Here is a 15,106-nt window from a genome sequence, read left to right as displayed (position 1 = left end):
CACACAAGCAAGAATACTCTGCTTTAGAAATGGAAACTAACAGAAATCTATTTTGTTTCGATGTTCAAGCGCTTTCAGAATACTGGCTCGCTGATACACGTGTGATCTATAGAATGGTATGGCTCGGAGACAATAAGAGTATTTATTTGGAGACAGTAAGTATTTATTTGGGAACTGCACTATTTACCTTAGTAATTGCACTAGTTTAACATACACCCACACGACACATCATGTTACTGGATACTCCAGGGAGTTGGGCAATACACAGGAGGACAGAGAACAGTTTTCCTTTTAGCTATCTAGGACACTATAATCAATGTTACTTTTAACTGTAACGGGACCTGTGTTTAATACTGTTCATCAGTCTAACAGCTTGTCTTCAAGGGCAACTGTTCTCCCCTTCTAACTGAAGAGTATTGAAGAACTTAAACATTGACCTCACTACAAATGAAGCAGGAGATAGATGCACATTCTAGCAAAGAAAGACATGGAAGAGGTTACTCTTCAGCACCAGCTATCAGTGTAGATGAGTGTGAAGCCAGCTTTTTGTGCTTTCCATAACCACTGAACTTCACACAAAGCTTCCTAACATCTTTACAGAATGCTATTACATGTAAAATGTTTCACTGGCCTACCACAAATGGCAAGTTGCAAGAATATTGTGCAAAAGACGTTATTTCAGTGAAGTGGGAAAAATATAACACAAAGAACTGGTAAAATTATGTTGCGTGCAGTAGAAAAAGAAAAAAAAAACCAACACAAAAACCACAAAAAATTTGAATTTATAGATTGTCCTTGGACTTATTCTCTTTTCACATGAGAGCATTGGTCTAGCTTTTCCATCTGGCATTGAGACATTACCTTATTCCACGTGTCCTATATTCTACGAATAAAGTTGTGATCTAGAAAAGGCATGACATTAATGATTGCTTTCACAGTAATAAGCAAATTATCCTTCTCACCTTTCTATACACTCCTTCACAATAGCAAAATTTCCATCTCCTATGGTCCTTCCGACTTTATATCGTTCTGCTATTGATGCTGGAACCTGGAAACCTTCCTCCAACACTTCTGAAAGAATCATTAGTACATTTTTATTGTTAGTGAAGGAAACACAGATGTTGCACATAACATGCATTTTAAGGCTACGGTGTAGGTGCCTGGAAACCATTCAGAGTCAGTATCTCACTTACTGTACAGTGAAACCATGCTGCTGACATTGTATATACTCAACAGGTTTCACGCAGATACAGTAAGGAAAAATAAGACTTCTGGGGGCTCAAACATACCACCATTCCAATGTTTCATAGTTTACCATTCCCACTGCAGCATGCCCCCAGGACAAAACCAAAATTGTATTTTTTTAATTATGAAAAGGCCTCTGTGAACTGCACAAGCGCAGACCAGCCTCCAAAAAGGTTTGGAACTCCTTGACACAGCATGATTAAATATATGTACCAAAGAAGTCCAACACTCAAGCACTTATTTTATTACATCCTGTAAACTGAGACATCCATAAAACTTCTCATGTGCTAAGTGCTAGTTCTTCCCCTCCCCCAATATTAAATATTTAGGTTTTAAACAAATGTTCTCAATAATACTACCTCACATGCAACCTGGGCACCAGATGTTTAGGTAAAATTGCATTACACAGTGCCTGAGCATAAGAAAAGTTTGTAGTTTCATGTGTTTTAGTGCTCGTTCATGTACTATTATTTTAAAATGTATTTGAAATAGCGTGTTACAAATACCTAACATGCCTCTAAAAGCTGGCAGTAAATTGCAGCTGATACAAGCTACCATATAAATACTGCGACGTACAAAAAAAAAAAAAAAGCAGCTCAGAAATGTGACTTGAATTTACACTCCTGAAGCCTTTTAACTATGTAGTTTTCTGTTCTTTGTTCCAATTTAGTATTAAAAGTGAATGTTATGCGGGGCAGAGTTTGCTCAAACTCATAGGCAGCATGAAGAGTTACTGCCAGATAACATCATACACACTTGTAAGTGCATGTGAACTGGCAGTACTAGAGCAGACGCTATACCTCATCCAGCTTGGTCAAAGCCCTGAGGGACTGGCCATTGCTCAGTAAAGGCCCAAGATCACCGTATGCTCTTTAGAACAATGACAGATGAGACAAAAGCAAAGTGCAAGAAGCCAGTCAGCACTGGGTCACCTGCAGAACTAGAGTATCCTGTACCAGAAATTCCTCTAAACAGGGATGTTCAGATCAGATGTGGTCTGGAGTGAACCTGAACTGCTGTCAAGGCTGATGTGCCTCCTAACTGGGAGTCATCCAGACTGTGATGCTCCCACTTTCTCTGGCAGGAAGGATGACTCATTTCCTACACAGCTGCTGTTATCACTACATTGACTGCTTTGAAATGTCAGCCTTCAAATGTTACCTTCTGCAGGTCCATCATTTTCATCCATAGAGCTGCAAACTTTGGTGGATGCTAATGAGGTAGAGGAGCCACTGTGTTGGGAGCTCTGGAAATGGAGAGACACAAATGAAAACAGATGATTGTTAAGGAGCACCAATACCCACAGCATGTCCCAGTTGTTCTGTATATAAAGTATCCATTTACTTTTGCAGTGATATGCAGAAATTTGTCCAATTTTTCCACTGAAGTTACACCTTTAAGTTACACCTTTGGTGCTTTATTTAAATGTAGGAATTCCCAATTCATTCTGTGTGGCAATGCTTTTGTGTTGTTCAATAGATTCTCCCTGCTCCACACACATTTTCTGCGAGGAAAACTGAAGAGCTGTGTGCCCTCTGCAGGCAGGGAAGTGTTTTATCAGCAATTATTAACCTAGCAGGCACCAAAGGACAAACATCTGTTTTGACTGAAGTTGGCTTTTTGTTATGGGAACAATTCCTCATTTTGCAAATCCCCCTCTGGTGAAGTCCTCTCCAGTCATGTTCTAGAAAGGAGAAATGGTTACAAAAATGTATGGAGAAAATAAAACATCAGGGTGAACGGTGTTTGATTTTCAGAAAATAAAGTGACTGAATATAATCATCTTGAGGCATGAGCCTGCATCATGGTGTTAAGCCCTTGTACACTGAGTGTCTAAGTTTGCTATACAACTAATGGGGGGAGGGAGGTCTCTTCTGCCTCCAGAAGGTGATCTCGACCCACACGGCTGGATGACGAAATTACAGCAGGCAGCATCACACGAGGGAAGCCACCTCTATCCATCGCTTGCTACATCTATCCATGTACCTCAGGAAGACTGCTTCATCACACAACTGGATGGATGAAACTACGCAGAGACACAGGACAGACTTGATGTCACCCTAAATTTTTATGCATAACAATCGTACAGTTGTAACCATGGCTGTTTTAAGTTAGAGGAAAAAGGAGCGTTTCTTCAGGTGTTTGTGTTGCAAATTGAGTTAGAAATATTCAGGGTATTTCTGAAGCTAAAACTTTCTTGGGTTCACATAGTTTTCATGCTGAAAGGTTACAGAGCACTGCACTCTATTACTCAAACTGCAGCCTGTACGACATGCAGCTAACACCACAGAACATTGTCTAGGTTTGCAAGGTATCTCGATGTCCCACATCAGTGTCAATCCACTTTACAAACGTAACACAGCTCCTTCATACCCATCCCATCTGTTGTAGCGCAGCACAGAAGACAACTGCAGCAAGAACAACTAACAGCGCATCAGCTGAGTAATTTGCAGAGCACAGAGCCAGGGTGAATGAGTTAGCAGCATCAGAAGCTGGCCAGTGTGCTGAGATCATTGGAAAAGACTTACTTCTAATTTCTCCCACAGTAGATTAAGGTCAGATGATTCAGACAAAGGCTGGACTCAGTCTGTTTTTCACTAAATAATCCCCAGAGCTTGCGCAGCCCATCTACTAAAAGATTCTTGGCCTGGTTTTTTGTTTTTGGGTGTTTTGTTTTGTTTTGTTTTTTCCTTTCTTTTTTCCCCCTTTTAATCAAGCCCAGCTCGTTCTTTTCATCCATCCAAGCATTTCTTCTGAACTTTGACTAGAATCAAAAATTGCATTAATCATTTCTTGGACTACTTCTGCGGCCTCTTGACAACAGACTGGTTTTACGTAGTTCACTCAGACACAGCAGCCCTCGTCTCACGATTAGGACATGTTTATGTATGTGCTATTCCTGTGTCAAATTCCGCTGCACATCTCAGTGACAACTTACCTCTGGTCCATTTTTTGAATAAATGAGCTGATGAGGATCAAGGAAACAGGAAAATGCTATGAACTCTCAGAGTTGGAGAAGTCACACTCGAACTTCATTGTTTCTATACACATAATCACAGAGAATTGTTTACTTTACACTCCTGCTTGTAAAATTAGCAGAAGAAACAAGCTTTCTCTACTCATTTTGCTGTTTCTGTTTGCTTTCATAGACTACACATCCAATTTCTTACTTCTTTTTTCCACTCCACAGCATTTTCCTAAAGGAATTACAATGTTTGGTGTTTGTTACATACACAAACAGGAATGAATCTTTACATTTAAAGGGTGCCACACAAAAAGGTCAGTGCCAGATTTTCAACAGATTCTCAAAGCGTTCTATTCAGATTCCGCATTTTAAATGGTCAAACTACATTTTCCAGTCGATGCTAGGTTAAGCACTGCTGCCTGTACCCCTCTGCAGCTTTCTATGGCAATTTGATGTTTCCTTACAGATTCTCATACTCATTGTTCTGTCTTATGAGAATGGGAGATGTTAAAATCTGGACATAACTTGGTAGCCACATTTTCTCAGAACAGGCACCTACGGAGAGCCAGATTTCTATTTGGGGACCTAATTTCTCAAGGATTCTCAAGCTCTGGTATAGCTGAGAACTGCAACTCGGTCCTGCCGCAATGAAATTCCTTCTAGGTCCCATTTCAGCAAACCACTTCAGCAAGTGTTGTCCTTACAACAAACAGTCTTAATGGCCTAGACACAAGTGAAATAAGTGAACTCACTTCTAGGTATCTTAGCTATAGTTTCCTAAATAATAATAATAATAATAATAATAATAATAATAATAATAATAATAATAATAATAATAATAATAATAAATAATAATAATAATAATAATAATAATAATAATAATAATAATAATAATAATAATAATAATAATAATAATAATAATTTAGCCCAGGTTTAGTAAATATATGTGTCCAAAGAAAATTTAATGAAAATAAATCATCAGTATGAGATCAATTCTTATATGCCCCTATTTGTTGTTATCATTATTGCTGCTATGTTTGCATCACTCCATAAGTGTGGGCATGCTAAAATGACAGAACAGGGTGCATACACTGTAGCGTCAGACTGCAACCAAATTACAGAGCTCCTTCAGTGGAAGCTGTGTGCAAGCACAAGTGTGTGATCAGCACAGCTCACCCATAGCAAGAGCACAGCAGCTAAGACAGCCGATAAATATACATACCGGGTTTCTGAAACTTCACTTTTAAACAAAGTTAAAAACATAACGAAGCATATATTGTATTACCTTTGCTGAAGCCCTCCTATTAAAACAACAGATGAAAAGAAAGCATGGACTGTTGTACATTTGCATATACTCAGCACACCTACTCATGGACCTTTTGCAATTAAAAGAGACATTGCAAGGTAAACATGACACACGAGTATTTTAGCCTTTATTCAGCCCCCTGGAACAACACACGGGCACTTATTTATTTATCTTTGCTTAAGCTAGAAGGACATTTCGTTTATTTAGACTTTAATTAGCTCGTTGTTCTCACAAGCTGAAAGCCCTCCGGGTCCAGCAATCCTTGTGGGTCTTGGTGTTCCTTCCAGTTGGCTTGCCAATCGTGCGGCAGTCTGTCGTGCACACTGCTGCTCTCACAGCTGTGGACCCCATTAGGGATATTACAGATGGAAGGAAAAAACAAACTCTAGGCAATGGTATAATCTCTTCAACACACAGACCTTAATACAATTAGCTGTTTTAATTTTAAGACATGCTGAGGTGCTTGAAATGTCATCGCTTTTACACAGATTTAAAGGCGTTCATTTGCACAGGTTGCCAGCACATGCTCAGTTTTATGGCACACCTCCATAAAAGCGATGGCATAAAAAAATCAGGTCTTTGGTGTAAGGATTTCAGATCCTATTCGAGTTTAAATAACAGATGGCCAACACACCACACATCTCATTGATGTGAATGGAAACATTAGAGCTCTAGAGTTTCATCCATGTCTCACTGGGAGATTTATTTAGCAACTGTTTTGTGAATAGCTTGTATCTCAGTGGAAACTGTGCTAAATCCATGAAAAAAGGCAGTAAAATAAATGTTATTGCAATTTTTCTCTCCCCATACTCACCTTTATCCTAAATTAATCTCAAAACCACATTTCAACTCAACAGCAGGAATCATTCTTGTGGACTATCAGAATCAGCAATTACAAAAGAAACTTAAACAAGTATGCCTAAGGAAGTTTGATTACGCAATTCAGATTCCTGAATCTTAAAAACCAAACACTGCATTATATTTTCCAAACTTCTCAAAACCTTTATTAGCACATATGGAGCCTACAAGCTCTCCCAACAATAGATTCCTTTGTATTTTCATGGCACGAAGGAAGCATCTGGATGAAATGTGAGTAACAGAAATTCACACAGGTGTAAAGCTTCGTTTGGAACTCATGTAGAGTTATGTTCTTTTAGTAATGACATTAATGAAGATTAAAATTAGTAAAAAAATGTGTTAACTCAGGAATGAGGCCCTGGCTAAGGGAATTAATAATGTATTTAAACAGTGCTTCCTAAGTTTTTTCCTATTCCCAAGAACACTATAGATTTTAAAAAAAAAGAAACCTGTGAAGAGAAAAAGCTATGTGTGTCCGCATGCTTAAGCTGAAAGTTCAAATCAGTAAGGATAAATAAAATCAAAGCCAAAAAAAATTAGCTGAGCAACCAAGCTCACCTCTTTTGGAACCCATCCTGGTGTTCAGTCAGGTTAAAAGTAACCTTTGTGAGGCAGCTGTCATGAATTCCTGACACAAGCAGCTCCTTAGCCTAAGATCATCATGGCTAACAATAAAATAAAGAAAGCAGTATAGAGTAGGTAGGACTTAAGATCCCCAGATTCCTATAATATGTGGCTGTGTTAAGCAGAAAGTAATACAACAAAATGGTACGTCTCCAGAAAACAAAAGGTTAAACAGATAGGTTAAGTTGGTGTACAAAAATATCCGGATGTAAATTGTGGAAGACAAACTCAGTTTTTTTACTGGTCAATTCAGGGAGAAGCAAAGGGTTACACTGAAACTCTATCATCTCCCAGCTCTAAGCAGCAAAAAATGTTTTTGATTTTCCTTTGTTTAATTGCTTACATTTTTCATCCCAGCCATTTCAGAGGGAGAAAAAAGTTTTCATGTAATCACTGCAGGGCTGGCAAAAAAATACTCCGAAGAGAAACGTCAAATCCTCAATCTTGCTGCAAGGTCAGAAGCCAATGGAATTCCATATATAGAAATAAAAATGACAAAACCGTTTTCTTTGCAAATTCGGATGCTGCACTAAACTGACACACAAGATTCACATTTATTTGTGAACTGCTTCATCTGGAAAGGGACAATTAAAAAATATACCCAAATCTGCTACATATCCACAGTTCTATATCCCGCACTGAACTGTTAGACAGTGGATTTAAAAGAGACCTTACATAGGGAAATGATAACTTGTTCATTTACACAATACAGGTTTTACACAGCTTGCAAAAGAGATAAATGTGAACAGGCAACGTAATAATCACTCATGAGCTTGTTTCTCTTCTTCAAGGGATCGAGGGACCCGGAGTTCTCTATGTGGTGTTCTGCTGTAAACTTGCATCTAACCTCTGCTAGTTCCTAACAGCTGCTGTCAGAGTGAAGCTGTGATTCAGACTGTAGGCTCGCTCAAGCTTTGGTATCCTCAAGAAATGACTGATGATCTAAAAACAATGTATATATCACATTCAAGGTACTGAAAGTACACCTAGAGTTCCTGTATCCATACCGTGGTTAATATGGAAATTCCATGTGCTGCAGTGCAACATGAAGGATTATTTTTTCCTTTTCTAAAGCTTAACAAAGATACAATTTCCCACTTGAAAATAATGCAATTCAAATTGCACACAAACTCAGCTGTCAGCAGAAGCTAGTGCCCTGCTTTGGATACAGTATACTGGTTTCCCACTTAATACTTCAAACCTGCCCCATTGCATGCACACAAACTTACCCATACGCAGTTCAAAGCAGGTATATTTACTGTCTCCAAAAGACCCATTAAAAAACAAATTCTTTCTTGAAGGATTTCTTATATTTACATACCAGGGCCCAGAGTTTATTATTTAAAAAAGCACTGAATGAGTCTACCATTAAAAGGAACCCATCAGAATGCATGAATCCCATATGCTTAGTCTACGTGAACTGTCAGATGGACAATGCTGATCCAATATGAACGTGCAAAACCAAGGGTAAGTATTTTTTTAAAGCCTGTTAATCATGATTCCAAAATAAACTCACTGAGCAGTGTGTATTTTTTAAATATATTTATTACATCACTTACAATAATCTACAGTAATGTTAAATCTAGCGAAACAACAAATTGCAACCGGGATGACATGGTCAAATATGAAACACAAGTACAACACAGTATGATGAAACAATGGCACAAAAGTGAAGGTGACTTTCTTCAGCTGTTATTATATGAAATAAAACATTCATCGGCATTTATTTTTGTGAGTTTTACTGTTTTGTTTTTTTTTTTCCTCACTGATTAATGACCAGCTATCTTTTTGGTTTCCTGCATCACATTGATACAAAATAAAAATAAAAATAAAAATGGTATATTTTCAAAAGCAAATATCCAAGCACTTTTCTTTAAAAAATAATAATAATTGTATGCATAACTTCGTAAAATCTTAAGCTTATGTTGGAAATGTGCCAATATTTACAAGGTCATAGTGCAACTAACAAAACAGAGAGACCTTAGCACAAACATTGGTAGCTCCTCTTTCACTACAGCTCAAATCCCAAAACACTGTATTGCAGGGCAAACCACAAACTATTTATCTCATTTAACATCAGACAACAAGTACACGCTGAAAACGATATACCTTTTTTCATACTTCACTGTTGAGGGCTAATTTAAGCAAATTTGAATATAATGAACATGCAGAAATACAGACACTTAAAATGCATACAAATGTGTATGCGTGCACTGCGTGTTTGTTTAACCCTTCCATAAACTGTGTGTACACAACCCATATATCTACATAGCCACTGGCTTTGGTGGGGAGATAGGGCACCCTAAAAATTAGGTGCATTATCAAACAGGCAAAACAAGCCAGCCCAAAGGTGTTACTATGGCAAACACATCTCCGAATGTCAGTTTTTGAGCAGAGGCATTTGCCCGGGAGGCATCACACTTATTTCAGAAGAGCGTGACAATCACTGCTCACTTTTATCAACTGTAAAACCACTGCAGGCTGAGCAACATAAGGTTATTTTTCTCTTCGTCACTCAAGGGTTGCAAGATCTCATGCCATCACTAACAGATGAACTGAAAGTGAAGATTAAACTAAGAGCAATCTTGCAGTAGGCTGTATACCATTAACTTGATACAAGATAGCACAGACAACATTAATCCAAGCATTCATCAGGTGATGAGGTAATTTAGCACCGTAACGATTTTTTGTCCATTTAGTTTTCCACAGTTTTTGACAGAACTAGCAATTTGGGTTGATCAGATGTTCTCTTCTGTATGACTGTTAATTTGTTTTTACTTTTACAGTCCAAAAACATTTTCCACAATATACTGTACTACACAAAGTTCACATTGCCGGTTGAAATACAGAACTGTAAAGGCAAACAACATTTTTTATTTCAAATGTTAAGCCAAAAATAATCTCAACCTATCTGTTCTTCAAGGAGATTTAATACGATGTATCCCTTCTTACAATACACATTTCATGTTCACAATATTGACTCCTCAGAGTTTTCATTTTACAGAGAGTGGAAATGGCTTGAAGGGAAAATATCCAAATATAATGCGCTGTCCCTGAATTATTTTAAAAACTGAAAAGCAATTTTCGCAATGGATAGTGAATGTTAACCATCTCACTGATTTCAACAACAACAACAAAGCAACTAATATCGTACACTTTACACCGCAGAACAGTGCAGCTCACAAGGAGATAAAGGTCTGATCTTGTCTACATTTCATTTCAACTTTACAATGAATGTTTTGTCTGTGTATATATACTTTGTGCATAAGGTCTTATCCTTCTCACCTTGAAGTCCATCACATTTTTGCCACCAGCTCAAAACAGACTGGAACCAAGCCCTTGTTTGTACATGAGATCTCTTAACATTGTTCAGAATTCCTAAGGGGAACTGCTCATTGTGGACAGATCGGTACAGCTTCATCGCCTTCGATAGAGCTGAAGCGATTCCCACCAGGGGAACATCTTCCCATCATATATTTTCCCCAAACATTTAATTCAAACAAGTCACAAATGTGACATAACTGTGCATCAATTTGAAAGATGTTAGTCTACATATTTGTGTGTGTGTGTGCACAGATGTACACAAACACACACACATTCTGTGCTTCACATATGAACTGTTTGTTGCATAAAAGAAAAAGAAAAGAGGTTACAAATAATCCAGAAAGTTGCAGAAAGCATTAGGGAAATAATCACAAGTATTCAGAAAGCTCAGAGGGAAGCAAAGCATTCACAAGCTATACAAGGCTCTTTAGCTACATCAAAATCACCTGATAATAGGCACAAATAATGCAGCGTACAGAGAACTATAAGAGGTTCAAACACTATAAAGTTACTTGAGCTATTCTGTTATTTAATGCAGCTGATAAAATCTAGGGACAAACTAAAACCTGTGCTGCTGCAAGCAGAACTACAGCATCATGAAACAATTTCAGTTTCACCAATAAACTGAAACCTCCTGGTCCTGCTCAAAAGAAACATTTCATTTCTGCTCATGTATAATGGGAATTACATTCCACACAAAAGGGATCTCAAAGCCTATAAACAGCGTACCTTTTCAATCTCTAAGGGACATTCATTCCTTAAATGAAATATTAATGATATGTATTGCCCCTGAATAGCCCCTTAATACAAGTCATATGTTGAAATGATTAAATGCAATGGACTAGAGTAGTCTTTGCTAGAGTCCTGATGGAAAACTTGCTATGATAACAATTACTGATATACGGCCCATTTTTCTTTTCCACAGCTAGGCAAAGCCGCGCCATTCCCATTTGCTGGCAATCTGGGCTCTTTACACAGAACAAACATTCTTAATAAACTGCCTTAAGCAGCAGTAGTCTGTAAGGACGAGGAGAGGAAAAATAAAATTCCCGGAATTTATTTTCTTTAAAGGAAAAAACAATTTGCAAAAAGTCAGTAAGCATTTTGTTCAGTCTAGTGGAGTTATTCGAGCTTTTGGAAGCTGATCCCAATGCACCTCAACAGTAGGCAGGTTTCTTGGGATGAAGTAATACATTTTACTAAGACATTCCCTCATAATAGGCAAAAATGCAAGTAACTTCACAGCTGTGAATATTTCCAGGAGAACAGGACAGCCCTGTGTCGGAGTATGTGAGGGAGACCGTTCCCATTGCTGGTTTTAGATCTGAACTCTGAAGCAGGAATGGCAAAACATGCATTTCAAAATGGAATGATCTAACTGCTTCAGCAAACCAACCAGAGCAATGACTGTCTCTGAAGGTGATACTGGAATCAAGTATTGAAAACAGAGAAGGTAAGTTTTGTATTCTGCTGCCCTTTCATTTATCTTTATAAATATTCTCCGTAAAGAAAACAGAAATGATACAGTGAAGCATTTCCCAGATGCTGAATTTTATTATGAATTTTATTATTTCACTGTATTTATAAGTTGGCATGTGGCAGCTAACCACTTTTTTTTTTTTTTCTAATAAGTACATTTTCCTGCTTTCAAAATATATTAAATCATCGCTAAGTAGATCAAAAATATAATCTCTATAGATTTTTGTTGAGGATCAAAATAACACTAATTTCTAATTCTTAAATCATGAGTAATTAAGGTACTAACGGGAAACATGTAAAACAGTAAAAGTGTGTCATTACTACACTCTAGGCTTAAGTAAAATAGATAAATACTAACTTTAATATGCAACACACAATGAGAAATATTGCTATCATGTAAGCTAAAGTAGTTGACTAATTATCTTACGATAAAGCAGCAGAAAACAAATAGAATTAGTAGATATTTGTTAAGCATCTGGTTATAATGCATGACCTACTTTAACACTAAAGGAGTTTTGCATATTCATGCTGTACAAAATGACCACCTCTAGAAATGATGCAAACAGAGAAATTAGGTCAATAGGATGATTTACAGTACCACAATTGCTGTATGCTTCCATTTTAAAATAACATAAAACGTCTTCCTGCAGCAAATGAAGGACAGAAAATGTTCTTGTCCTTAACATAAGTGAAAATAATCACTAGTTTCTCAGGCAAAATGTGCTTTACCAAAAGGTGTCATCATGTGTGCCACACTGTGCTGGTAGTTTGCAGGCCCACAGATTTCCTCTTTAGAACCGTGTCCACATTTACTTGCAACAGCAGAATGATCAGCATTAGCAGCCCTTGTAAGGGAAAACATTCACATTGCCTGTGACCACTCGTCTGCTTACACTCATCAAAATGTAAAGAGAACTTTAACACTGCTTTGAAAGCATCCACTTTCTGTTCTGTGGGCACGAAGGACTTCTTCCCCTTCTTTTCACATAGCCAAAAAGACTAAACTTGGAAGGGAATGAGACTGAAGTGTTCCAAATGTTTTCACTGGGAGCAGAGAGTGTGGCACAAGCAGCTTAATATGGTAGCTTTTTCTTTTCTGCATTTTACCCACACACTGGTAAAAGCAAAGCATTCGTTAGCTGTTCATATCCAAATGAATAAAGTTACCTATGTTAAAAACAGAACATATAATCAGTACCTCAGATGCTAAAAAGAGTGCTATTCATAAATGTGCCCACTATGGATTTGTGCGTTATATTCACCTTATACAATCTTCACTGCTTACAGTGTGCATAATGCTGTTTTGTATTTGATGGACACATTCAATGGCTCATTCATTACAAATTCTTGCATTAAAATGCAGTGGTAAAGCCAAAAATACCCCCGCATGCTACAATTAACTTGGCCCGACATTTTTAATATTAAATATGCAAAACTCTTTTGTGTGATTCACTATCACTGTAAATTAGCAGCTATTCTCTTTAAAAATGTTAAACCTTCACCAAATCACAAACCATAAACATTGTTCCATTTTCTCTTTTACACTGAGTCTCCTACTGAATCCAAATCATCCGAGGAGAGTGGGCGATACAGGTCCTGTAAGATGAAGTGCAGTATACATTTGTTTATTGTGCTTGATTTGTTGCACAGCAACTGTTTTACAATCTTTTTGATACTGTGGACCGGAAGATCTTGTTTAACATAAAATACACATTTTCCATATAATCAGGTTTTGTTGTTTTTGTGGTTTTTTTTTATTTTTTTTTTCTTATTTCCATACAGTTAATTTTTAATCTGCAAATAGATGGCTGGAGTTGTAATGTACAAAATATTCTGAGGCAATTATTTTTTCCTTTAATTCTTTCCTATTAAATGCTATTGAAGCCCCCCCCCCCCCCAAATAGACTCAATTTCTCTCAATTTCTCTATTTGCTGTTTTGTCCAAGTAGTAGGAAAGCAAATGCTTGCCTTCTATTACAAAGTAATCAAAACTTGCCTCCCACTGGTCATACAGCATGGCTCCAGAAGTATTTGAGGTCCAAATGCTAGAGCTGATCACTGCCCATTACTGACAATGGGACCTTTTCCACATTTTGGTGTGTGTGAGTAAAGAGACAGTATTTGAAATCCCCCAGTCACTGGCTCTTTCTGACGGTAGCCAAGCAACCAGCTCATGACAGCAAAGAGAATCTGAGTGTACGGATCCACTTCAGTTTTCCAACACCCACTTTGAGCATCCTCTGACTGATCAGATTATCCTCAAACACCAGAGGTGCCAGGGGATGAAGCATCACCCTACTCAACCTACTTAGCACATGGAGCTTCTCTGAGGCACACAGTAGCACAGAATGGAGGAGAAGGTTGAACACAAGGCAGTATGGGCTAGAGTAATATTATTTTAGAGTGAATTCAGCCTAGCTGGTGAGGTGGAAAGGTGGAACAGCCATGTGACTGGCAGTCCTCTGCCTCTCCAGCACAGATACGCACTGCTGCCTTTAGGCTGTTTCTGGGATCCTTCACATACTTACAGTACATGTTTACAAAGCGCAACAAAATGAATGCAAGACAAAACATTGGGAAGACCTACAAGGTACGAGAATGCATAGGAATGGGAAAGCTGATGGAGCCAGCCTTGGGTACTGTGTTCTTTTTTAATCCTGGGAAGAAAATAGAGAGGGAAAAAAATAATCCAAAAGCTGTGCTATGGAACAAAAGCTACCTAGAATGAATTCTTTACAAATTTCCAATTTCCAAGTCTCTGCGTGATCTATGTAGATCTCTGCATGACATAAAGGGGATTTTAATTCCCTTGAATGGGTTTTAGTTCCCTGGAACACTTGTTCTGTATGGGCACATGTACATACAGTAAGCCAGTTAGAAAATCAAGACTTAAATAAATTTCTATTTTTGGTTGAACAATCTAGGGAAAAAAAAAGACTTTCAAACAGACAAGCCCATTGCAAACTAGTTAATGACTAAGACTTTTCTGCTCGTACATTTCTGGAGTTTCTAAGATACAGTACAGAAAAAAAAGTGATTTAATGGCAACAAGGCAAACTTTTGAATGTTGAATGACATCTTTTAAGTGGCTGCTCACTTCTCTAAATTCCAAAAAAAAAAAAAAAAAAGAGAAAAAAAAAGAAAAAAAAGAGAAAAAAAAAGAAAGAAAAGAAAAAGAAAAGGAAAAAAGCATTGAAAATTTACATAGAATTTACATAGAATTCATTTGTAAAACTGACTCTGAATATCTGAGGAATATTTTTGTGCTTACTTTCATAACTACATGGTTGTTTTCAAGAAAATCA

At 37.5% G+C, this 15,106-nt stretch overlaps 1 protein-coding gene across 7 annotated transcripts in view; it reads right to left on the bottom strand.

Moving 5' to 3' along the window:
• The window catches only part of DCLK1 (doublecortin like kinase 1), a 228,275-nt gene that overhangs the window by 45,463 nt on the left and 167,706 nt on the right, over positions 1-15,106 (bottom strand). For 6 of the 7 annotated variants that reach the window (XM_015851967.3, XM_085555165.1, XM_085555157.1 and 3 more), the window contains 2 exons: positions 2,407-2,491; positions 963-1,071 (listed from right to left, as the gene is read on the bottom strand). In XM_015851967.3, the coding sequence (XP_015707453.2) occupies positions 963-1,071; positions 2,407-2,491 (194 nt within the window). Of the gene's footprint in view, positions 1-962; positions 1,072-2,406; positions 2,492-8,525; positions 13,398-15,106 lie in introns of those variants that run through there. The other variant, XM_015851966.2, reaches the window with a different exon arrangement.

The sequence above is a fragment of the Coturnix japonica genome, chromosome 1 (genome assembly GCF_054131305.1).
Source record: "Coturnix japonica strain WE chromosome 1, WE-NBRP24, whole genome shotgun sequence".
In the NCBI taxonomy this organism is placed as follows: domain Eukaryota; kingdom Metazoa; phylum Chordata; class Aves; order Galliformes; family Phasianidae; genus Coturnix; species Coturnix japonica.
This window is presented reverse-complemented; position numbering and strand designations above follow the sequence as displayed.